The 25431-nt window shown below is 45.5% G+C and overlaps 1 protein-coding gene across 1 annotated transcript in view; it reads left to right on the top strand.

The window, feature by feature from the left end:
• The window catches only part of CSMD2 (CUB and Sushi multiple domains 2), a 254428-nt gene that overhangs the window by 132077 nt on the left and 96920 nt on the right, over nucleotides 1-25431 (top strand). The window contains 4 exon segments of the mRNA XM_068417612.1: nucleotides 1483-1595; nucleotides 8820-9002; nucleotides 20572-20898; nucleotides 22828-23022. Of these exon segments, the coding sequence (XP_068273713.1) occupies nucleotides 1483-1595; nucleotides 8820-9002; nucleotides 20572-20898; nucleotides 22828-23022 (818 nt within the window).

A 25431-nucleotide genomic window follows, 5' to 3' on the forward strand; every position in this document is an offset into this window, starting at 1 on the left:
TGAACGTCTCTGGGATGGGGAGCAGAGTTATGTGTGTGGCAAGGCTGGTCCCATTTACAGCGTTAGGTACCTGTAAGGCTGTTGGAAAGAACCTGGCACTCAGCAGGTACCAGGGTTAAGAGTGTCAGGCAAGTAGAATAAGTAGCACAACCCTTCAGGCAGTCATTTGGCTTCACTCTCAACGAACAGTAATTGGCAGATCAGCCGTACTGTCTGCCATTACCCAGGAAACTGGGAATTGCAAGTTATGCCGGGAGGTTGCAAGTTACATTATTCACAGGATGCTATCAACACACAGCTGCTGGGTTTGTTCCCTTGCAGGGTTGGTTTGCAATAATCCTGCCTTGAGAGCGTGGGGATGGATTTTATCGAGAAGTCGTTCAGGTGCTGCTGTTGTACTGGAGAACAGTGCCAGGCAGAAGCTGTGTCTATACATATGTATGTGTTTAGATTTAAGCAAACATTACAGGGAAAAGCCCACCTATCCACTTGCAGTAGTTGCACTTAAGGTAATTTATAAATTTATCACAGATGATACCTTAGCAGAAATAGTATAACAACAACATTAACCGCTGCCACTCAGCCAGGCACCATAACACTCATACTCCTGTAGTAACTCCCTCCCCACGCGCTGTGGGTCTGTTTTGGGGAGCAGGGGAAGGGAAGGAGCTGTGCTCGAAGCGGGCGTGTGTGCCTGCGCCAGTGCTTGGGTGAGGGGGATAAAACTCCAAAGCTGTGTTGAGCCACAACAAGGTGATTAATCCCACAGGCTGAATGAGCCACACACGGCTCGTTAATACGGATGGATTGGTGACATTTTTCTAAATCTCTTCAGCTCTCCTAGGAGTATCCTTGAAGGGTAGGCAACGTCCTCATTGCCCTGTGCTGCCTGGATTAGTAGCACTTTTCAAGGGCTCACAGGGCATTTGGCAGATTTGAGGCTTGTGCCTTGTCTTCCAGGGTTTGATTTTTGGTTTTTTTTTTTTGAGATCCATGTGGAAACTTCTCTGTCAGGATAGAAATGTAGCAGAGAATGTGTTGAAAGTAAATTTTTGTAACACTAGAAAATACCTTTAAAGGCAGTTAAGAGGATTCAGTCACCAGTATGGGTTCTGGGAATTTTATTTGTTTGCTTATGTTTTGCTTCAGTGAGAAAGGAAATAATTACTGTTGATGCTGGATAATACATTGTAATAATGGTACTAAATTGTAATATAGTGATGATGATGATAACTTGCAGGCCCTCAACTATGGTAGAAGACTCACTGTTTTAGTGTGCAGAAACATACCGAGAGGCTCATCAGTCTTGAAAATCTGTGAGGTTTTTGGACAGTGTTCTGTTTTTGGGGTTATTCTTAGCTGTGTTGGCATTGCTCTCGGTATTTTCTGCCCCTACAGAGGTGTGTGCGGCCTTTATGTGGGTGGGAAAATAAGTTTGGGGAGACAGACGGGCTGTTCACTTGTTCTTCTTTATTTGTACAGCTTGACAGGCACCGCGGTCCCTGATCTCATCGTTAGCACACACCACCAGATGTGGCTCCTCTTCCAGACAGACGGTGGCAACAACTTGCTGGGATTCAAAGCAACGTATGAAGGTAACCCAAGCGTCTCCCTCAGAATTTACCTGTTTTAAAAGGATCAGGGATGAGATGGGTGCAGCTGTTTGGGAGAAAAGAGAGAAAGAAGCTTCTCTAAATATGTTGAAGCTCTGCGGATTTTTTTTCTTAAACTGAAGCTTTGCTCCAGTAAGAACAGCTTTCGTGATTTCTTTTCCATGAAAGCAGACTGGGTGGGTGATGCTTCATTGCTGTGTCATCTGCTTTGGTGGAAAGGAGTTGGTGCGTTTCAGCTGATGGCAACAGGCCGTGTCTGCCAGAGAAAATGAGATCAAGTCATCAGTGGTTCCAGTAGATCAGTGGTATCAACTGCTTTAAACTTTCACTAGTCTGGAGTATTACAAATGAAATAAAAGTTAATCTTTGTTTTTTTCAAAAGAAACTCACGAAATGCATTAGGATGTGAACGCAGCTTCCACTGACATCGCAGTAAGATTCAAATCTGTTTCTTTCAAGGCCCTAAGTGTGCATTAGTGTTCATTCATTTTTAAAAGCGTTTCCCTGGGACTTACCATGTTTCAGGCAAGTGTCATATCGTGTTCAGGCCAGGGCCTGCCCAGAGCAGTGCTGCTGATTGGTGCTAAAGCAACAGCAGTCAGGAGCCTGAAGGGACCTGACCTACCAGGAAACCTAGGTGGCCTGAATGCCAGCATGTCCAGGCAGGCTGAGCATGGCCTTGAAGAGGGACTGGGTTGTGATGCTGGAGTATTTACAGGATCGCAGGACCAGGTCAGCAGAAAAGTCATTAGAGAGACATAGATAAGAGATAATGGAATTGAAAGAAGGAAAAAGGCAAATCCAGCCCAATAGTCTAGGGAGCATCTTAATGGTACTCTTGCTATGGGTGAGAGCACCCTCCAGCTCGGCTTTGAGATCCTGCTTGGTTTGTTCATCTCATCCAAAGAGCAATGGGGATATATTCTTTCAGTCTCAGTGTTCACCCTATAGCATAGCACATAAAGCTGCAGAGCACATGATATAGGGACTTCCTTACTGGGTTGTTCATCTTCGGTGAACTTTGGGTCTATAAGGAGCTTGACTTTCTCTTCCTCTGACCTGCTTTGATGTTACTGGTAGCTTGAGCTATAGCAAGGCTGAGCTGCTCTTGCTCCCTGTGACCTCACCAGTCGGTTTGGGGATCACTGTTATCATTCATGCTTTGGAGTCCTGGTGTATGGAGCTTCCAGTGTCAAATGTGCTTTTCCCTTCCCTCCTCTTCAGCTTTACCTGCACAGCTGCTGCCTGTTGTGCTACACTCCTCTGTGTCCATAACCACCTAGAGAAGAAAAAACAGGGAGTGTTCTGGCTCTGCTGTCCCCTGATGAGCCTGAAAGGAGGGACCCTTCCCTGGGGAGAGTCCATCCTTTTCGTGCATTAGAAGCAGAGGCTGCTCTCTGCCTGTCGTTCAGATCTCTTCTCTTTTTTCTGGGCAACTTTGCACTTTCTGTGCAGCAGCTTACCTTGCAAAATGGATTTGTGCATGAACACAAGCACACTCCGTGCCTAAGGTCCATGCTGGCGCTATCCCGAGGTGAAGCTAACCTCCCATCAGCCAGGTCCATAAAACTCTTCTGGTTTTTGCAAATGCTTTGAGTTACAAAGCAAGAGACATTTAAGTAAAAGGCAATCAGTGCTTGCCAAATATGTTATGAAATTATATGCAACTTACTAACACGTTTCAGCATCGGTTTTATGGCCACGCTTCTTCCTAATTGCGAGAGGAAAATTACAGCTAATAGAGCTGTATAAAGTCAAGACCAAAAATCTGTGTAGTAGAAGGGCAGAGTGTTGCAGTCGTAAAGCCTGTTGCTAGTGCTGAAACAGTTGTGCCCAGGAGATTTACTGATGCACAGATTGAAGGGCCTGTTGGGAGGAACATGCTGAGGGGGGCAATATGCCATCAAATTTTTACACTAGGGTTCCTGAGGGAGAGCCAACCAGGTCCTTTTGCTTCACTTGTGAGTAAAAAGAAAGTGTGTTTGCACCAGGAAGAGCATGCAGAACACAAGGGGTCTGGATTCAGGTTTTTCCAAATCTGCACTGCAAGACTGGCTGTGTTTGGAACAAATGCCCAGCGGGTGTAAATCAGGGTGACAGCATTGATTTTCAATTAAGCTGTGTCAGTCTCTACCAGCTGAGGATCTGGCTCATTAATGTTCATGAAGATTACCACTAAATCTCCAATGTCTCAACTGCAGCCACTTTTATCCTTTTAAACAGACAGTCTCTCATAATAGCGAACAATGTTTTTGGACTTCCAGTGCTTGTCAGAAGAAATTTGTATTAAGCTCCACTTTGCTGGAAAAGTCTTTTCTTTCTCACAACTGTAGCGAGCTGATTGATACTGCAATTTAGTGCTTGACTTGTGAGAGGGCTTACAGCCTCCTGCGGTCCTGGGCCTTATCTTCATCTGAGATTAAAGGAAAGAAGGAAGACTTGTTCTGAGAATCCCTTTACCTTAGAGCTGATGCCTTCCACAGCCATCAAGATGGTTCTTTGAGGGTTCCTGGGTCAACCCCTTGTAACAGCTGGGAATAAATAATTCCTCCAGATAACATTTTCAAAAGTTCTTGGGAAATGTAGGGTTCATTGAAGAGGATTCAGGCTCCCATAATCTCATCCGCCATCGTTCTGCAGTTATGTTCCCCATGGGTGGACTGAAGATGCTTGGTCTCACTCACAGGGGATGTGTGGGGATAAACGTTCCTGTTACTGATGAGCTTGAGGTTATTACAAGCAATACATAGAAGTAAATCAATAGTATAAAATTAATGTGGTAAGAGACAGAAATATTAAAACATGAAAAAAAAAACGAAGCCAGTTTTTAATTTAGTCTTACATTTATATTTAGGTACTTTTAATATAAAGTAATAATTTAAAATTAAAACTAGATTTACAGACACACACACTAATCTAGTTTGGATTTCTGTTGGAATTGGGTTAGCTTGGGCAGAGCTGACTAAGGTTTATGTTCTGAGCTACCAGGGGATGATTAAACAATATTTGTTGCTGTTGAAATGCTGACTAAGCGTTTGGCTCTGGACAGCTTAGCTGTAGAGCTGGAATTTAGCCCCATGGTGCTAAGAGGCTTAGGAGCTCTGCGGAGCTGGAGCCTGAAGATTTCCTCTACTGACCTCTCTGGTTTGAATCAAGTCGGTGCTGCCCAAGGTGTTTGGTCAGATGAGCTCGCTGGGTTTCCATGTCTGTTTTTACATACATGTTATATGTAAATACAGAACTTTGTATAGATGCCTGCATGCAAGCTGCGTGTAAAGGTGTTCATACACATGCATATATGTCAAATGGAGAACAAAGCCTTAAGCTGCCTGGTCCTAGGAGACCTGGGGAGAAAATAACACCTATCTGAAAGGAGTTCTGCTGCCGTGGTTGTTCAGAGTTAGCTTTTGAAGTGCCCCTGGTGGAGCACTGTCTGATTTTGTCTGGTGAAATGTGCTCAGGTTTCACTGACGAGCCCAGATAACATGCAGGTAGTTTGCATTGATTATGTCTATTTATTTATTTTTTAGGTTTTACATTACCTAACCCCCCAATGTTGTTGATGGTGAAAGTCTGTCAGAAAACTCAGTGTTTATATCTTTCCTACTCTGCTTTTCCATTAAATGTATTGACTCGTGTCATAAAACGCTAGCGCTGAAATACTGCTGAGCCAACAGACGTGAAGGCTTTTAGCTTATGATGTGTTGACCTGAACTGCTCTCAGGGTCACGGTACTTGTATTTAAGTCCCATATAAACCTTAGCAGGAGTGATCTGATGTTATGCCACAGGGTTTTAATGAGCCTGCTAGATTCAGTTTCTGCATTTGCAGATGGAGGGGACATGGCAAAGATGTGCAGTAAGAAGGGGCTTTCCTCTAGGTTATATCCACTCTTCCTTGTCTTGTTTTCTCTTTAGGTCCTTTTTTCCTCATCGTTAGAATCAACAAAAAGAACAAGGCAATAGAAACACCCTCGTCCTGGTTCCTTCAGATACATACCGAGCACTATTAGCGATGTTTATATATGTGCAAAATAGCTTTTGTGAGGTTATTTTCTGACTAGAGGTGACATCTGTGTGATTTCCTCAGCTATGGCCTCTCAAGTGCTCACAAATCCCACATCTTGTGGATATTTTTTCCAGAAATGAGTTTTGCTATTGCAGGGCTTCCCTGTAGCTCCAAAACCCCATTTTCCTCCAGAGCTGAGTCAGGGAGGAGCAGAAATTCCAACAGAACCCCAGGAAAAGTGTAGCCTAAATTTGGGGTGTCTGCAGTGTCTCTGTGCAGCTGTAAAGGAGCAGAGCCTGCGTGTTGGTGCTCCCCAAACCAGCCCCCTCCCACGCAGGCTGAGGCTCTTGCTCCCGTTAGTCACGCTGGAAGTGTGGGCTGCCTCCTCTGCGCCGAGCAAAGGGACCCAGTTTCCCCACCCACCACCAGAAGACAAACAGCATAAATAGCTGGGGAAAAATTTCTGGTGAAAGATTTTCTGTTAGAAAATGCTGTTTTGTCAAAACCTTACTGCATGATATAATATTTGATGGAGAAGTTTTGAAAGATTCATTTCAACTTGTTTCATTTAAATAATGTCAAAACACTTGATTTAGATGTTCTTGTTTAGTTTTGACTTTTATTATTCTAATGTGGAAGTGATTTTACTTAAACATTCATCAGGAGAAATGTTTCAATCTTATTGAAGTACCATGTTTTGATGTTTCTGAATCACTCATTTTTTTGGAATTTCTGCCCTGCTAAATATTTCATGAATTTTACCATGTATGAAAAGAAATGTAGGAAGCAGGGGATTTTCTCAGGACAGAAGTTCCATTTTCTGACCTCTCTAAATAAAAAAAAAAAGGCACTAGCTTTGTTTGCCTGCTGCTAACAAGGGGATCACGTGCATGGTGGAAAATGTGGGCTCTAATTCTTCGCTTCTCTCCTATTCATAAACCTGTGGTTTCACTGTCTGGAGAGATGTTCCAGCTGGGTTCATGCAGTGTGGCAGAAAAGGACTACACAAGCTCACAAGTGAGGGAGGAGACTGTTCAATCAGTGCCTCGAGAGCATCTGTGTTACCTTTATTCTTTCTCAGCAGAGGGTCAAAAGAGACTTATTTTCCTTTGCTTGGCTGCATTTTTTTTTTCTGAGTGTCTGCTAGCCCTGAGCACGTCCTCATTTTACAAAGGCAATGGATATGCTGAATATTTGTAGCTCCCTTTGGCTTCTGCAGAGGCTGGAGCTGCTTTAGTGTCTGTCTGCAGCCCCTTGGCGGGGTTCCCGTGGCCACCGTCCCCCCAGGGCCACAGGGACATGCAGGGGGAAGGAAGCTCTTGAGGTCGGTGATGAAATCTCAGCCTTGCTGAACTGAAGGGCAAAACTCCCGTGGGCTTTAGGAGGACAGGGCTCCCTCTCTGGAGTCTGGGGTGGGCAGGAATATGTTGCGTGTCTGTGTGTTGAAGAGCTTTGTTGCTTCTTGATGGAAGAGCCCCTGAACGTGGAGGAGCCTGAGAAGATCTGGTGCTTCTGCTCCCCGTGGCGTGGGCAGTGCGGGTGCCAAGTGGGCTGGGAGATGACTGCACTGCTCGCCCTGGCCCTTAACACTTTGTGCATGAAGAGGTGGCTGGGGTGGCGTATGTTGGCATCCCTCTCATCCTGACCAAATATCAGCAGCCAGAGCGTGGCACCAGGACACTCAACATTTCCTTCCCCAGGGCACCCAACCTCGCAGGCGTCGGTGACGGCAGGAACCGGAGACGCTGGGTGAAAGGCGCCCTGCAGGACAGCTCGCCATCGAGGCTGTTTGCTAATACTGTATTGCACGACTTCAAGGTGTGGGAAGGAAAGGAAAAAGAAAAATTAATTTTTAAAGGCTGTTGCCTTGTAGCAGAAAGCGTTATCAGTTTCCCGTGTCTCTGTCAGGACACAGTGATACATGTTTAAAAGATGCGTGCTACCATTGGATCTTGTTACTATTACTTGAGTTTTAAAGCTGAATTTTCTTCTCATGATCTGCGTTATGTGTCTTCTGCTTTTTTTTGGAGAGTAACATACAGTTCAGTGCTGCTTTAATATCAAAACTGTTTTATTTTTTGTACCTTATATGCAAGTACAAATCTTAAATTATTAAAAAATTTGGATTTTCAAATTCTGCAGGAAGATATGTAAATCTTGGCAAACTGTTTTCACTGACAGGCAGAAAAAAGAAACTTACTTAATGGAAACTTTAATATTAATGTATGTTAAATTATTTTTGGGATGCTTCATTACCTGGCAGTGACTTTATAGTTCAAGATGCGTACAGCAATAGCAGAAGCCAGGGACCTTGTTGTGATTTCTATTCAAAATGCACCTGTATCTGAGTTGCCTGAAGTCAGCATAATAATGAGGTGCTTGTTGTTACTCAAACCAAATTGGAATATTAGATGGAGTAAAGCAAAGCTCGGGTTATGCGATTCTCCTCTGTAAAGAAAATGTCATAAAAGAAGTTTCCAATTTGGTGTAAGAAATTGAAAATGGGGAGAAAAGACAGCGAGGCTGATCACAGATGATGGGGATGAAAACGAGAGAATGGGGAAGACGAGATGAATGTGAAGCGGATGAATAATGTGGGAGCACGAAGGAGGCTGTAAAGGGAGTTCTGAAGCAATAGTGATACAGATGGGGCCCTTTTGAAATGGAATTGTACAGAGCAGGAGGTAACGGAAAACTGTGTCCGTGATTTACCTGAAGTCAAGATACACGCGCAGCAAGAGATTAACACTGTTTCTGTGCAATAAGGTGTCAGCTCTCGGCTTCAGGACCACATGAGAAATGGAAACGAGGGGAGGGAGGGAGAGAGCAGGCGTCGCGGTCAGCAAACCCACCCCAACCGCGTCCCCTTTGGTGACACACGGTCTGTCTGCTTCAGAGAAGTCCTTGAAGCAGATGCACATTAGGATCTCCTTCAGGATCACTATTTTTCATTCAGTTGTGATTCGTTTAAGGAGGAGGAAGCAGCTGGGAGAGGTTGTTGGGGCCTTTCGGTGACAGCGGTAAAAATTGTGTGTTAAAGATGGATCTCGGTCCTGCGCCACTGCTGCTCCCACCCCGTGTGAGGCGGTGCGGGGGGGAGCGGTGCTCCCTCGGGGTCGCGATGCCTTCGCCGGGCGCTGGCAGGTGGCACGGCATCAGAGCCTTTTCCCCACGCAACTTCTGTTTTCTTTGTTTCAGAGATTGACCAAGGGAGCTGCGGCGATCCCGGGATCCCAGCCTACGGCAGGAGAGAAGGATCCACCTTTCGCCACGGGGACAGTTTGAAGTTTGAGTGCCAGCCTGCCTTTGAGTTGAAGGGACAGAAAACAATTACCTGCCAAAAGAGTAGCCAGTGGTCTGCTCAGAAACCAGTTTGTGTTTGTAAGTCAGTGAGGAGATGGCTCTCAGATACCTCGTTGTGTGGTGAGGTGGTCACATAAACAGTGTGTTTGTGCGCTCTGCTTGGTACCTGGGATAGGGCAAGTTCTCACGGTGGCAGAGATGGCACCAAGCTGCAGCTTCGCTTCCCTGAAGCTGTGGGGAGGGTTTGGTTTGGCCCTTCTCTCAGCAGAGAAGGGGCTGTGCAGCGGGGAGCAGCGTCCAGGTGGAGAGCTGGGCTTGCGCTGGGACCGTCTGCTCTACCCCTCTGCCCTCCCGGCGTTCTGGTCCCTTCTGGAGAGAAAGTAGGGCTTTGCTGTCCAAGACAGGAGGCATGGACACAAAAAATAATAATTTAAAACTTTATTCTATTTTTGACCACTTGATTTTCCTTCATTATCTAACAATATTCAAGCTCCCTGCTGCTGGACCCCAATTTTTAATTTGTTGCATGAGTTCTCAGCAGAAGTAGGATATTAGGCTCTCAGTAGTGACTAAGGATAAAATTTTCTAATGTAAATGGAAGTTACATGCACAGTCCCCATCGGGTTTTAGTGGCCTCACTGTCCTTTGAAGATGCACTGGACAATCTGCTTTATTGTATTGACTGAACCTTCACTCAGAAACAATGTTGTATTTGAACATTACCAAAACTCACAAAAGCATCTGTATTTTCCCCAAGTGGTGACAAGCAAACTCTTGTTTTTGACTCATCTCCACTTATTTAGATATGTTAAAGTCTGTGCCTTTGAACAGATACTGTGGTGTAGAGGAATGGGACTGAACCTAACAAAAAAATAGGAAAGGAAAATTCAGCTGAGCAGCAGATGGTAGATGAAAGTGTGGGGAAAATGGGTAGAGAGAAAAAAAATGTTGATTTTTAGAAGAATCAACAGGAGAAGCGGGGCTTTAGCATCCCTACACTGGCAATTTATGGGAGAGTGGGGGGAAACTGGTTTCAAGTAAGTGTCTTTCTTTTCGAACACTAATTTAAGCTGTGAGCATTTGAGAATGTCTGTCTGGGGAAAGGAAGCAATTACTCTGAGTTTTGCCTTTTCCGGGTGCCGAGACTCCCTTCCTACTCGGTTTTCCTTCTAAGCAAATCAGCTAAACATGGTGATGAGGCAAATGGAGTTTCCCTGGTTATTTTTGAAGTGGAAGGTGTCAGACCGTTTCTGTGCTTAGCATCAGAAGGGTTTTTTTTGTTTGTTTCCCAGAAGTTTGGATGGATTTGAAGAGCTGATGGTTTGGTTGAGGTTCTTGCTGACAGTTTGCAGTGAGACTAAACCCATAGTTGTGCCCAGTATGAGAGGATTGGGTCATAGTAATACAGATAGGAGACTTTCCAGTAAAGTAGGATTATTTTTTTTGTAGATAGATACTGAACAGGGGCATAAAATCAAGCCCCAGTCAGCAGTCCATGCAAAGCATAGCATGGATATGAATCTTTTAGTTAGAATAATTCTGTTTTATTCTGTTCTCTGTAGCCCTCCAGCTTTGGATATTTATGAATCAACAAGGCAACATGTAGGCAGTGGAAAAAGTATTTCCTAGCCCTCTCTGCACCTTTACTCCCCTGCGTTTATTCTAGACAGCATCATGTTAGTGTGCATGAATCAGAAAAGGTTACATGATAAAATGTGTAACCTGGCATGAAATCTGTAGTGGGATTAGTAACAACTCTCTGTAAATGCTGGGAGACCATTAAATGTGTTGGGCGTGAGGTGGGAAAATAAGGTAACCTGATTTATGTGCTGCCTGTTGGAATATGCAAACAATTCAGTGCTTCTGATTCTGGCCACAAATGCATGACAAATACAGAAGGAGATTAAACAGCTCGCTATGGTGCATCCTGCTGTCCTGAGCAGATGATTTATGAGCAGACAGAATTTATTGTGGAGAACTCATTTCCTGGGGCTTCGATGACAAAGCAACACAAACCATTTAAGTAATGCATCTGCTTATTGCAACGGGTGACTGTCTGTGCCTTCATGATAACAGACCTTCCATCTTCATCCTCTTTGTTGTCATTGCATCCTTTAACCGTCCAGGGTGAGCACGTAGGGCACTTGAGAAACTTTGCAAGACTTCTTAGTGTAAGTCTTCTGCAAACCCCTTCCTAAGCAAGGTATCCCTGGCCTTGCTGGGTACGTTCAGATTATCTCTGCTGATCGGAGGTACCTGAAACAACTGCCCTGAGCCTGGGAACCTGTAGTGCTGTAGCTGGATGGGGTAGCACCGTCATCCATCTGCCTGTGCTCCGAGCTTGGTGGCTGCTTCTGTGCAGTGTGGGTGACTGAAGACCTCTCTTCCTATTCCGCAGCACATTGTAGTGCTCGTATCAGCTTCATAGTTACTGTTGTTCACTCCGACACTTGCATTTTCAAAGTTACAGAACTGTGATATCTGTCAGAGTCCTCATAACCCAGGATACCCTGAGCCATTGCTTTCGTACAGAGCTATGTTCAGTTTTCTTGAGTTCTTGAAGGACAGAAAATGGGCTTAAGAGATGTCAGGCGGATAAATGTTACCTAAGGAAAACCATTGTGCTACTTAAATGAAGTTTGTGCTCTGATGGAGGGAACTCATAAGGGATATAATATTCAACCTGAAGTCTACAGTTACCTGTGGCTGAGGAGATGATTAAGCTTATGAATGGGGAACCAACCCATAATTACAGCTATAACAGGAAGCTGGTGAGTTGTTCAGTTACTGCAGTGAGAATGATGATGAAAATCTGGATAGACCTAGCTGGGGAGCAGGGCGTTCCAGTGGTGCTGTAACTTTCAAATACCTGGTTGGAATTGCTGTTTAAACATACTCAAGTATAGGAGGGAAAAAGTCATTATCTGAGTTTTATGTGAACTATTGCAGTGGAAGGCCCTGCTACAAAACATTTTCTATGACCAAAATTGGTTTCACAAGGTTTATGTTTCCTTGCTAAGGAAAGGAAGAGCCAACATCCCCTCTGCAGGGGATAGTGTTCTCGGAGGGCTTCTGCAGCAGTTCAGTAGGTCTTAACAAGGCTCTTTGCTGTTCCTTCTCAGCAGCTCCTCTTGCCTCCTCCTGCCTGCAGCCCTGCTCCTGTGGGCATCTGACCTACAACTCCTGAGTTTTCAGTCCTGCACCTTTAGCTGGATGGTTGCCTTGTGCCAAGCAGTGCCACCGTTCCACGTGATAGGTTATGGCAGGAACTGTCATGGCAATATACGTCCTTTGTAACTATCTCATGAACAAAGGCAAAGCTTTTGCCTTGTTTTACTGTCCTCTGCCAGTTGCTCTAGGAGGGTCATTTCTGAAAACAACTTATTTTCTGATACAAGTTTAGTTCCTTGATCTCAGACGTGCAAACTTCAAGTTTTCTGGACCCGTCGTGTTCTAAAGGTAAATAAACCGTAGTGAGATAAACCAGTCCATACATTCTGATTGCAATGCGTCGAGCCAAGCTGGGGGTGGAGGTTTCTGCTCTGAACTAAGGGGTATTTGTTTGGCGTTGCTTGACTGCAACTCTGCAGAGGCTGGGGATCAATATGTGCACGTGTGTGTGTTTAAATGGAGGCGCCGTTGTTTGAGTTGTGCTGTTTCAGAGAACTTCTGGACTCCTCTGGACCCTTTACACCCATTGATCTGATAAGTCGTTACAGGGGTCTTGGTGTTGCTCTGGTCTTGCTTTAGGATCTCCACTTGTTCCCCGTGACTTTTTTTTGTTGTGCTACTGTAAACTCTTTGCATTATGGACCTGCTTGGAGCAGTAGTCATGCATAATATTCCTCTAAACAGAGCAGAAGGCATTTCCCAAAGCATTTCCAATTGAAATTATGTTAAATTGTGTGTTTTCTTCTCTGGCTTTGGAGCAGATGTTATGCTTTCTTCCCTTGTTCACTTGGAAACCTCAGCCCCAGCCTGTTTCTCCTCCCGGGTTTGCTCATGGCTGCTGGGATGTGCAGGAGCGCGGGGGGGAAGCAGTGCCGTGCCCGCGGGCTCTGGGGATCCGCGCTGTCTTGGTGCAGATGGTGCACGGACTCTCTCAGACCAAACCAAGCACCGACATGATCCTTTGTGTTGTTGAGAGCTGAGTTGGCTCCGTTGGGAGGCCAGCACAGCCCAGGATCCCCCGGCATCCCACGCAGCTGTACGGCACTAACACAGCATCCTTGTCGGAGACATTATGATTTTGTGTATTTTTCCAGTCTTTTAAATAGCTGATTTTCCTTAATAGCAGTATAAAATCTCCCTTTTCCTTAGTGGTAATTTCTGCCTTTTTTTTTGTTGTTAATCCCCTATTGGCCTGTTACAGCTGCTGAATAACCCTTGCTCCCCTTTGTAGGGATTGCGAATGTTAGTTCTGAGCCATGGCTCACCTTCTGTGTGCACTGTCTGGTACAAGCGTTCAGGATTAGCTGGAAATGCAAAGTGCAATAGATGTTTCCCAGCAATGTACTGAGCAGAACCGTGTAATTTCATATCGCTTGACAAGGTTTTCATTTAGCTCTAAATTAAATCGCCAATTGGTCATTATTTTCTTTGTTTCTTTCTTTCTCTTTTCTTCTTTTCCTGCCCACTATTCACAGCAACCTGTGGAGCCTTCCCTAGGAAGAGTAATTTGGAGAAAAGTGTCTCTCTTAAATTGGCAGTGATAAAAGCATTAGTTTGCCTTTTTAAAAATAATAGCTTTTTAACAGAGAGTGTGGTTATACCTCGGAGCAGCCTACTGAAGGCAGGGATGGGTTCTCCCTCGTGAAACATTCATAAATTGAGATTGGATGCTCCTGTCTAGAGATCTGTAGGAACCAGGAATTGTTTTATAGTCTGTGCTAAGGAGGTGGATGGTGAAGATGATCAGAATGATCCTTTATTGTCCAATAACTCTTCAATCGGAAATTCCAGAAAATTTTCTTTTAAAGGACTTGATGCTTTTTCATAAGGGAGTTTTTTAGACTTTTGAACTGTAGCATAGGCTCTCATTCTTCTGATGAAGCCTGATCCTTTGTGTGCTCTTCATATTCTTAATTCCTCTAACTTCTGCAGTGCTGATGGAACAGTTTATGTTAACTCACAAAATGTTTCTCCTTCCTGCTGTAAACAGGTTTTCTTTTTCTAGCTAACATTGGACTTGTTTATCTGCTTGTAGATGCAGTTGCTTTTAGTGGATTTTGGAAGAAGCGTAGGGATTCTGTTAATTTTTATTTCCAAGCTGTTTTGCCATGTGGGGTTGTTTTTTGTTTTGTTTTGGTTTTTTTGACTGATGCTTTTATGAAGCACTCTGATATGATTTTCCTGATATAATGGCAGAGAGACACTAATTATCTCTGCCAGACAGGCTGGGAAAGGGAGCTGGTAGCTAACCTTAACCTACCAAACCCCATCAACTCTGACCCCTGCGAAGCGGCCGGTGGCAGCCTGGCTCTGGGCAGCTCAAAGCCTGCCAAGAAACGGGCTGGTCACCTGCTGAGCCCACTTCAGGGCTGAGATGGTTTCTGCATTTGTGCAACAGATGTGTGTCCTTCAGGGCCCGTTAACACCTTCCGCTTGCCCTCGGTCTGAGTTGGGTTCAGAGCAGCAAATCAGGGGTGAAATGCTCCTCATCTGCAGCCCGTTCTCCTGAGCCGTTGGGATCCAGCCTTTCCCTGGCAGTACGGGAAGCAAATTAAACGGAGGCAGGATCACCGTGATCTTTATGTACGTGTGGGATTTGTAGCTTTTGTTAACAACCTCGTTTCACAGCTGCAGCCATGTAAGACCATTCCCTTCTTAATTTTAAGCAGGGCACTTTCCCTCAAAGCCCTGTTCTGCATTGCAGCCCTGGTTCATCAAAGCACTGAGATTTAAATGTTTGCTTAAGTAGATACGTGCTTAAGTGCTGTGCTGGGCCGCAGTGCACTTAAGCACCTTCTTAATGACAACAAATTGGGTTATAATTGTCCCCCATGAACTCCCCAGGCATTTTTTTTTGGTGTAACCTGTATGAAAATTTTCCATTTCCCTTTCTGTGACTTCATGAGAGGGCTGCTTCCCCAGGCCCTTCTGCCCTTCCTTGAGGGTTGTCTCAAGCTGTGCATCTTCCATTATTCCACTTGTCAGTTGAGCTGCGAAGTTTCCCTTGGTGTCTCTATCCAAGGAAATCTGACATCCACCTGGGACAAACCAGAACCTGTTTTCCCTTTGGTGTCACTTTGTCAGTGAGTTCTGTCTGGCAGCTGTAGGGCCAGAAGAAAGTCTTTCCAGCTGTGAGCTGCTCCGGGTGTTCTCTTGGTTTCTAACAAATTGTTCGGGGCTTTGGGGTGCTTTTGCAGTCAGCCTGGTTCAGTATGAAGGTTGCAGTGATGAGGCTAGAGGGTGTGAGGTGAGGTTGTGGTGGTGATCCAGCAGCTGTGGGGCAGCTCTCCTGTCCTCAGCAGGGCTGTTCCTCCTGCAGGGAGCCTGCACGTGGGAAGAGCTGCCCTGGGGGCCTTCACAGTGGCGTCAGGCCCCATCACTGTGCGTGCAGCTCGGTGGAGGTGCTCCCAGCTGCACTCTGAGCGCTGATCGGGGGGATGCAGTTTATTAGGTAGGCTCCATGCTTCTTAATTTACTGATTGAATCAGTTGAACTGTTATCCTGACAGGGTTTCATGCTGCTATAAATGAGCTGTCCTGTGCCAAGGCATCTGTCCATGTTCCTGACAGCAGTTGCTCAGCATGATGAGTTGCTTCTCTTTACGTGAGTCTGAATCTGAAATGACACTTACTGGTTTTATCAGGCGAGGAGGTTGTCTCTGTCCCCTTCCCCTATCTCTATATCCAGAAGATAAGAACGTGGTGTGTTATGTTGCTATCTTCAATCTGGTCTGCAGAGAAGTTCTCATAGAATCGTTTTGGTTGGAAAGGACCTTTAAGATCGTGGAGTCCAACCATTAACCCAACACTACCAAGTCCACCACTTCATCACTGGCGTGCAGCCGCTGTGACACGCGTCGGGGGTGCCGTGCCCTTTCTGACGTTACAGCAGCCATCCTTGCCATGCTCGGTGTGCCGAGACCGTGGGACTGTGGGGAGAGACACGTCAAGTCCCAGCCTGTCACAACTTCCAGCCTGCAGGAGACGAACGTGTCGCAGCAGTTGGCAGACGGCTCTGAGCGCAGGGATGCTCTGCTGAACCACGAAGGAGCAAAACGGGAAGGGTGCAGAGCAGGAGCACTAGGTTGCTTTGGGGCTTTTGCCAAAAAGCGACAGCGAAACTTCCGTCTTCATGTGGCCACCACCCCCGATTCCAAGAGAGACTGCAGGGATGGGGGAAGAGTTCCCTTAAAATAAACTGGGCCACACAGGAGAGGATCTTGTCTTTGTGCAGAAGCCTTGGAGCACCTCCTGAATAACAGATGGCTGCAGAAACCCTGGCAGCAAGCAGCCCAGCACGGCCCTAGTGCGGACTGGCATCTTCTAGTAAGTTTAAGAAGCTTTCCTTGTTCCTGGCCAACCCAGTCATGGCTCCTGTTTTGAGTGGCTAGGAACGAAACCTGCTTTGGTATTGTGTGCACAGAGGCTCCTGTACAGTCTATTTTAGGTTCACTGATGATCTTTTCCTCAAGATCTGGTACCCAAACCCTGCCTATTTTTCATTGTTCTTAACATACCTGCTCTCCCGCCCCTGGTTAGCCGTGTGCTGGCAGCGATAGCTGCTCTGTCAGAGCAAGCTGAAGAGTTTGTTGCTCTGAAATGCAAAAAAGTTCTCCCGGTTAATATTTGCTCTAGAGTCCTTTCCCTCACCTCCCACCCGCTCCGTTGGTGCCTTGGGGTTTTAAGAAGGAAAGAGCATTGTGATGCAGATGTGTTTATTGAAACAGCAGATACAGAAAGAGGAAAATACAAAATGTAAAGCACTTTGCTTCGCAGCTTGAACAGGGCCCTGAGCTCCCAGCAGCGGTAGCTATCGGGGCGTACGCTTCTCCGAGTGAGGCATATGCCGGTTATTAACCAGGCTCCTGCTGAGGTCCTATTTTTCCAGTCCATCAGCAAGCTGTGCCTAGAGGAGGGCTTTCCTTAAAAAGGAAAGGTAAGGCAGAAAATCCGTTACTGTCTTCAGGCTCTCTCCCAAGTGGTCCGAATCTGTGGGAATGCTGTCTAAAAGCTGATTTTTTTTTTTTTTTTTTGTTTCCATGGAGACTGAAATTATTACAGTGATTCCCTGCTTGGTTTTCAGCCCCTGAACTTGGTGCCTTTCCCATTCCCATGCACTGCAGGTGTGCCCTCTCCCCGGGATCAGCCCTGGATTCTCACACACAGGATGAGCAGAGGTGGAGTGTCTGGGGCCACCAGGCATCCTCGCAGGAGGAGCGAGGCGGTCTGTGAGGAGGCAGGATCTTTTGAAGGCAGAAGAAAAGAGAAGCAAGTTGTGCTGAGCCTGACCAGACAAATGCAGAACTTGCTGCTGGCTGAAGGTGCAGAAAGAAGCGGCCGTGCTGGTGAATAACTGTCAGATGCCTCCGTGTTCAGCTCAGCCACGAGCATCTCGCAGTGGGACTGTGGGGCAGTGCCCTCGTGCCACAGCCGTGTGTCCCACTCGACCTTCAAAGACAAGAAGCAATGACCGGTTTCTTCGCTGTTTTACTGCTCTAAATGAACACAGAATGTTGATAGTGTTTGTGGTGACTTGAATAAATATCTTGTACTCATTCGTTAATGTCATGGGTATCACTGGTTTTGGCAGGTACTCTGTTTCTACTGCGTTCTGCTGTATTAATAAAGGGTTTTTTCTTATTGTTTTTGCAGTGCTTGATCAGTAATAGTAATTATTGACAAAGATCAGCATAGGCTTATAAACTTGAACCTGTGCTATGCACATGATGAAATATCCTCTCATAACATTTAAGAACATCCATAATAAATACTAATTTCAGTCTCTTAGCTCGAGGTCTCAGAGTCACAGCTATCCCCCTGGGTGATGCTGATGGACAGGCTGGAGGCAGCAGGGCTGGCCTCTCTCCTGCCGGGTTCCGAGTGACTGCTCGCGCCTGGGGCACTTTGTTCCCGGCTGTCTCGGATGCACAAAACAGCAGGAGACAGGTAGCGCTCAGCTGTCTTCCACCATTCCTGAGTACTGTCATCTTCGTTCCGATAGCACATTTCACTGGCTGGGACACGCTGTTAAACAGCTTCTGCTTCTATCTGAGTGTCCAGCAAAGCACTTCGGAGAAGCAGTCGTGCGTCCCGGTGCCAGCTCTGTCCAGTGCAGCCCCTTTCACGCTGAAGACAAACCACTCCTGCTTAAAAAGATAAAGAAAATCTTCGTATCACAGACACAGTGATCTTGTTAATGAACCTTCTGGATCACTCGTCACTTCCTGGGCTGGACGAGCCCCTCGGGGAGGTGAAGCCAGGAGAGCTCGTACCTTGGTGCCTTGGGTTGTGGATGTGTGGGACAGTGGCCTTTGTCCTGCACCTTGCCTGTCTCCTACGCTTGTTATTTTATGGAAAATGGAAATTGTCATTTACTTCCCTGCAGTGGAAACTTTTGAGGGTTTTTATCTGTTACTTTTTAATCTGTCATTTTGTTTTATCTCGCAAAGGTTAATTTTATATTCTGCCCTCACTCTGCTTTTCCTTCTTCTGTCAGCAAGTTCTTTGTTGTTGTTATTTCCTGAAATGAGCCACCAGCGCTGCGCCGTAATAGCTGCGCTAGCAACTGTACCTCTCTGCTGGCTGGGGGATGCTGTAGGTCCTGTAGGAATGCTAATTCAGCCCTTTGGATTTAAAAATTTATAGGAGATACCTCCCTCCTGTGAGGGGCTCCTACGGCTAAGGTGTTTCTCTGCGTGTGAGTGCATTTATTTTCAATCACTATTCCTAGGCAGATTATACCAAGCTTATGCTGACAGAATATTTGACAGCATCCCTTGATGTTTCAACATTCAGAGCCGGAATCCTGAGGATATTTTGCAGTTTGTTTTCGCTTTAATCTGTTCTCTCTGTTGCTGAGAGCAGGAAATAGATTGTGTAGCGCTCAGCCTTGATAACGTCATGGTAACGTCCATCTTATTTGATCTGAAACCATTAAGCGTTGAAGGAAGACAGAGGGAAATTAACAGAGGGAGGGTGAGCTTTGAACCAAATAATTGTATAAATGCCAAACTAAAACCAGTCTCCTCCTCTGTGTGATGTCCTTTTGCCAGGAATTAGTGAGATGTATGTGCCAAGTAATGGATTTTACCAAGGGTGATGGTGGGGAAAAAGAGGAGTAAAGCATACATACATAAAATACCAAAAGCAGTGGGCAGTACCACTTAAAAGGCAGCCTTGCTTTTTGAAATTAATGGACGTCGTCAGCTGAAATACAGTATATATTGAAAACCCTGGAGAGCTAAAGATTTTTCTCATATGCGCTCTTCTTCTCAACTTCATTTTAAGTCTGGTTTTAATGATTGTCATAGGAATGGCAGTCTAGTTTGATGCCTCTTTTTGGTCACGTGCTGGCCCAGCAGAAGTCAGTGATTTATTTGCAATGGGAAGGGGAGCTGCCCCTACACCTGGGCTGCAGGTTGCAGCCTGCCAGCGCTCGCTCCGAGTTGTCCCAAGCCCCTGGCACTTGGGGGAAGCTTGGGCATGTTCTCGGGCTGTTCCTTGCCCAGTGCAGCAAAGCCACTACCGAAAACCAAACAGCAGCCGTCATTTTTCAGTGCTCCTTGTGCACAGGTATTAACAGCTGCCCAAGGAGATAGACAAAGGCAAATTGACTCACAGCTCCTTCTCAAAGGAGGTGACAATTCACTGCTGTATTGTACAAATATTTAATACAGGATGGGGTTAGTCTGAATGCGAGGGGTTTGTCTAAATGCAGCGGGGCTGCCCGGGCGCAGTTACCTCTGTTGAGGAGCGTGGGTGAAAATTGCATTTGGCAAACAGAAAGGGAAACTAAAAGTGCAGATTTTTATGCAACTCTTGAAAAGTCTGCACCACTCTGCGGTTCACCCAGTGCTTTGGACTGAAGAGCTTTGGTCCAGATGGCAGCAGGGGGGCCTGGAGGTGTGCGTGGGGTACAGCCACGTTGACTCCTTACCTTGGGTTTGTGCTGAGTTGTGGCCACAACAAGACGTTGCTGCAAAGTCAAACTTATTTAATGCTAACTTTATATTACCCTGGCTGTAGTCACACACTTGATTGTTGTGTAGGCTTCCTCTCGGGGCTATGCAGGAGAATTCACCTGCGAAATACCCAGTCCCCACCTGGCTGAGTGATGTTTCCTTCGTGCAGGAGAAGGAACCCGTGCTGCACTGCGCGTGGCACAAAGCCTGCACCCGTGGAAGGAAGCGTGCTGTAGGAAAAGGGGCAGTACTGTGCTAGGCTGGAAAATGGCAAATCAACCAAAAGCAGGACTGGAGAGTACTTTGAAGTCACTTTTTCCCCGTGCAAGTAAATCACTGACATCTAGCAGTGAATGGAGCACTGAGCCCTTCCCCTCTTTAACCGCCTCTGAGCAGCAAAGCAGTTGGGAGCTTGCAGGAATTACCCAGCTCAAGGGATAAGAGGGAGGGGGAAACACGACAGAGCAGCTTGTGGGAGCACCGTGCTGCATGATTGATGGTGATTTCTTATTGCAGTTTCCTGCTTTTTCAACTTCACCACCCCATCTGGGATCGTGCTGTCACCAAATTACCCTGAAGAATACGGGAGCAGCTTGCACTGTGTCTGGTTAATTATAGCTAAACCCGAGAGCCGAATTCACTTGGCTTTCAATGATTTTGATGTGGAGCCTCAGTTTGATTTCCTAGCCGTGAAGGATGGTGGGACTGCCGAATCCCCGGTGCTGGGGACCTTCTCAGGAAGCCAGATCCCCTCCTCTCTGACCAGCAGCGGTCACGTAGCCAGGCTGGAGTTCCAGACCGACCACTCCACGGAGAAGAGAGGCTTCAACATAACCTTCACCAGTAAGTGTCCAATCCTTCCTTCTAGTTTTCATTTCAAGCTCTAAATTGTTGTTGGAGACTGATGGTCAAGAGTTTGATCTCACTAAAACGATTGCAAATGCAGAGTAAGTCTGAAAATCGGGGATTACTTCAGATTTGTGCTTGGATAACTGAGGCTTGGTGACAAGCTTAGAGCTGATGGCACAAGTTCTTTGTGGCTGTGAAGTTTAAGTGTTGTCCAGTGGTGAAAGAAACAGTTTGGCCCTGGATTGTCTGTCTGTGGAGCAGCCAGGGTTTCTGTTCTCCATCAGCTGGCAGCTTGTTGTGTGAGGTGGGCTTTCTGCTCTCCCTCTCTGTGCTGCTCACTGAGGTGAGACAATGCTTTTGTGGACAACTTGATGCAGATCAGGAAAAGCCATTAGATCACGGATGGTTGTGTTCATCAGTCAATGCTACCAACATTTGCTGACACCTAAAAGCATGCAAGACTTTGAAGGTAAAGGCAAACGTAGCAATGTCTTATAACATAAAGCATTGAAACTTGCACAGATACATTTGGCTTCACGTAAGTCCAGTCTTCCAATCTCGAATGAATGCTACGGTAATTTTATCCTCGTATTGTCCTATAGTTTTCTAAAGAGCATTATTAAACCTATTCAGCAGAACTGATAAATGACTTTGTTATAATAGCCTTTAGTGGCACAGCTAAATTAATAGCCTTTCTAGCTATGATTGCAAATCCTCTCTTTAAAAACAAAAAAAAACCACCCCAGAGGTCTGAAGAAATCACTTGCCACACTACAGCGGGCTGAAGGCTCATCAGATGAAGTAGCTTGTGTCATGGTAGTGCAGTTACAGGAGCACAAGGAGCAGATTCTGCCTGAGTTTCCCCCTTCAGCAGTGTCTGTAACAAGATGCTCTGTAGGAAATCCAGAACTCCTCTGAATTTGGTCAAGTGCATTAAAGATACTAAAAGCGTATATTTGTGATTAATCTGGAGGCTTTCATCTTTCATATGCTGCTCATCTCTGCGGACCACCTCCCACCATATGAAGCTACAGTACATAATTATGCATTTAATAGGGAATTAAGGCTATAGACTTACTTTCTGATTGGCTGGCCTGGTTTTTAACTGCTGGAAAAGGGCAGGCCTTTAAACAGAGCTACGTGTCTGTGCAATTCCACGTGCAACTTTGCAACACCTAGAAAGGTAATTGCTGTGTGTCCTTCATTTTATCCTGGTAATGATGACAAGCAAAGCTGGGGGCTATACGGCAGGCAGTCACAGCACATGCTGAGAGGACCCTTACTTTTAACCACAGGGCCTTAAAGCTTTCATTTTTACTTATTAATGGTTAACTGATGTCCCCTATGCAGATGCATGCACTGCGGTATTTTTAGGGTTTTAAAAATCTTTCTCTATTTTGAGTATTTGTATATTTTCATATGTGAAAGGTTGCCAAGAAGATAATTTGGTTCTGCAGGCTCTTTTCTGCCCCCGTATCTCAGCACTTCTTGGATGCAAATAGTTTTAATCTCATCCTTCCTCCCTAAGGCTGCAAACGAACACTTGCAGTAGAGACAGGGAGAATGTAGAGACAAAAATTTAAGTCACTTCAACTAGATGAGAAGTTGAACGGTGGGAACATATACTTGGGTGTGTCAGCAGTTTAGAGAAGAGGTGGTGACATGATTTCTCTCCCAGGCTGACTTGTCTGTGCGGAACACAGCGGCTTTGGTGGGATGATAGTGGGCCAAATTCAAGTCCGTGCTGTTTGGTCTTCCCTGTGAGGAAGGTCCGTGGTCCAGGGGCAAGAGCAAGTGCCATTGTCTTCATAGGAAAGATATGAAACTATTGATTAATTATGAAGTTTGTGGTCCAGCATACTTATTTTTGAATTGGACAGAGGTGGGGGAAACAAGTTACTCATTATTCTCCTCTTCTCGTAGCGTTTAGGCATAACGAGTGCCCTGACCCCGGCGTGCCTGTGAACGGAAAGCGGTTTGGCGAGAGCCTCCAGCTTGGCAGCTCGGTGTCCTTCCTTTGCGATGAGGGCTTCATCAGGACCCACGGCTCAGAAACCATCACCTGCATCCTGAAGGAAGGGAATGTGGTCTGGAACAACGCAGTGCTCAGATGCGAAGGTAAATTTTATTGTTTTTCCTGCTAGTCTGTACGTGTACCCTGGTGTTTGCAGCCTGCTGGGAAAAAGGATAATAGTTCTGTTTGTCAGCCATAGCCAAGGTGTATAATGTTGACCTTGTGGGAGGCCTTTTGCCATCATATAGGCAGAGTTATTTGTTTTTGAGCTGAAGGACTATTGGATGTTAGTTCTAACCCTCAGCTTCTCAGTTACAGCCAGGATTTTACACAGCACTGGAAGGTGATGTCTGCGCAGAAGAGTTTGCTTAGGAGAAAGTGCCAGTCCAGTAATCACTGAGCACTGAACTCTTGTTCTCTAATTTTTTGTGAAATGAATGACGGGTATTATTTTTATTAGCTCAGTTCTTGTTACAACAGGTGTTTTTATAATAACAGTAATAAAAGGCTTTGATTTACTGATGACTAAAAGCTTCCCTGCTACTCGTGTCACGAGGGGAATTAAAGAACAGAGAATAGAAGATACATGGCAATATTTTTTCTGTCCTGATTTGATACATGTAAAATATGTAATGAAAGAAGCAAAAGGTACAGATCTTTACTATGAAAAGTAAGCTCATTGCTGCACACATTCGTACGCACACCCGTACCTTTGGCATGTCTCTGTCGGTGTGGTGCCTCAGTCCTGTCTAAGGGACTCTGGCAGTCGAGAGCCACAAACTTTGCGTTTACATCTCTCTGCCACAACAGCTATGACTGCCAACCTAGAAATAAGGGAGATGGGTTGAATTAAAGGCTTTAATACAGATTTCAAAGCTTTTTCCTAGTCCTTTAAAGTTTCTACTACAGAGAAGAGAAGTGAAGAAAGCTCGTTAGAAGTGAAAAGTCTTCCTCTGCCCTCTGTTCTCAGGGAAGTGATGTGCTGCACTGGTACTTGCAGCAATTTGAATAACAAGTACTGTGCTATTGAGAAATGGTACTGTGATATTCAGAAATAATTTCAGTAATTGGCCATGCATTGTTCAAGTGGACGAGCTGCAGAAATCGCGCAATCTAGTCCCTTGTCTTTCAGATTGAAAGAAGAAGGTGTCAGTTGTGCTCAATAACTTTTATATAATAAGAAGCTGGACATTTTTATGTTCTTGTATAATTTTTCTTTTGCAAGCAGCTGACAAAACGTCTATAGGTTTGATTCAGAGTTTCCATTACTTTCACAAGCACGAGCCTTTAAGTTTATGTATCTGTAGGTGTAGAAGAGAAATATGCATTAAATCATAACTTTTATCTTTGGAAGCTTTGATAACCTTCAGCCATTAACTTGTGCTTTTTTTCTCTGTGATCACAGTGGTGATTACTTTGACTCACCCTTCAGTATGCACTTGGTTAAGTGTATATTTTAATTAGCCTTCTTAAACAAGGAGGAAGTATATAGATCTAAAGTACTGTTCAGCGCTTGAAAAAATTCATGGGAAAGAAAGAGACCTAAAAAAAGAGCTGGAAGATGAATAGAAGTTCTGACAGGAAATTGTGTAGCTTTGGGGCAGAAAAGGAGCTTCTTGTTCAAAAATAATTGGTTAGGATGCAGTTGAGCTCAATTCACTTTCATCTGGCGTCCTTCAGATCATCCGTGAAGGTTTTAGGCCCAGACTGACATAGGTATTTAAGGTCACACCAAGTGTGACGTTTTGTAGCCCTTGCGCCAAGCTCGCACCGCGGTTGGCCTTGGGTAGATGCTGCAGCAGCTGCTCTGGAGGAGCGAGGTCCCCTTGGTCCGTGAGGACTCACCTGGCCGTGAGTATCGTGGGACAAGGGTCTGCCCTGCAGGAGCTCCTGGAGGCTGTGACAGTAACGTGGTCACGCTGCCGAGCAAGACGTGTGACCAGCACCAGTGACTTGACTCAGCGGGACACAAAGAAACACCTGGGTGATGAATCCTGCAGAGTGCTGAGCAGGGGGAACACAAGCTCACAGGAACAGACACACTTTTCCATCCATTTCTAAAGGACACTACGCTGCAATTATTTAGGGCTGTAGGATTTTATACCTCTGGTCCATCAGATCCAGTGTCCTTTTTCCAGAAAAGATAATAATATGCCTTTAGCTTCTGCTGATGGCACAAGGGACCACAATGTGGAATAAATGCCATAGTCTTGTGATGTCCCTTGTGGAAGAAAAGACATGACTCAATTACCACAGATATGAAAGATTTTTTTCTGGCACCTGCAGCTGCTGAAATGCAAACTGACCTTGCAGTTTTCTCTGGTTTTATATCTAATAATTATTATTATACCCTGTCCCCTTAGAGCCGCTGCACAAGGTCAGGCTGCTGACTCCCACAGATACAGTAGCAGGCTGCTGCAGCTTCAGTTTAAGCTAAAAAGGCAGTTTCTTACCAGCTCGTGGTGTTATTTCATCTGGTTCTGATTATTTTTAACGCGTGAGAAACAATAATG

Source organism: Nyctibius grandis, chromosome 24 (genome assembly GCF_013368605.1).
Source record: "Nyctibius grandis isolate bNycGra1 chromosome 24, bNycGra1.pri, whole genome shotgun sequence".
Classification (NCBI taxonomy): Eukaryota; Metazoa; Chordata; class Aves; order Nyctibiiformes; family Nyctibiidae; genus Nyctibius; species Nyctibius grandis.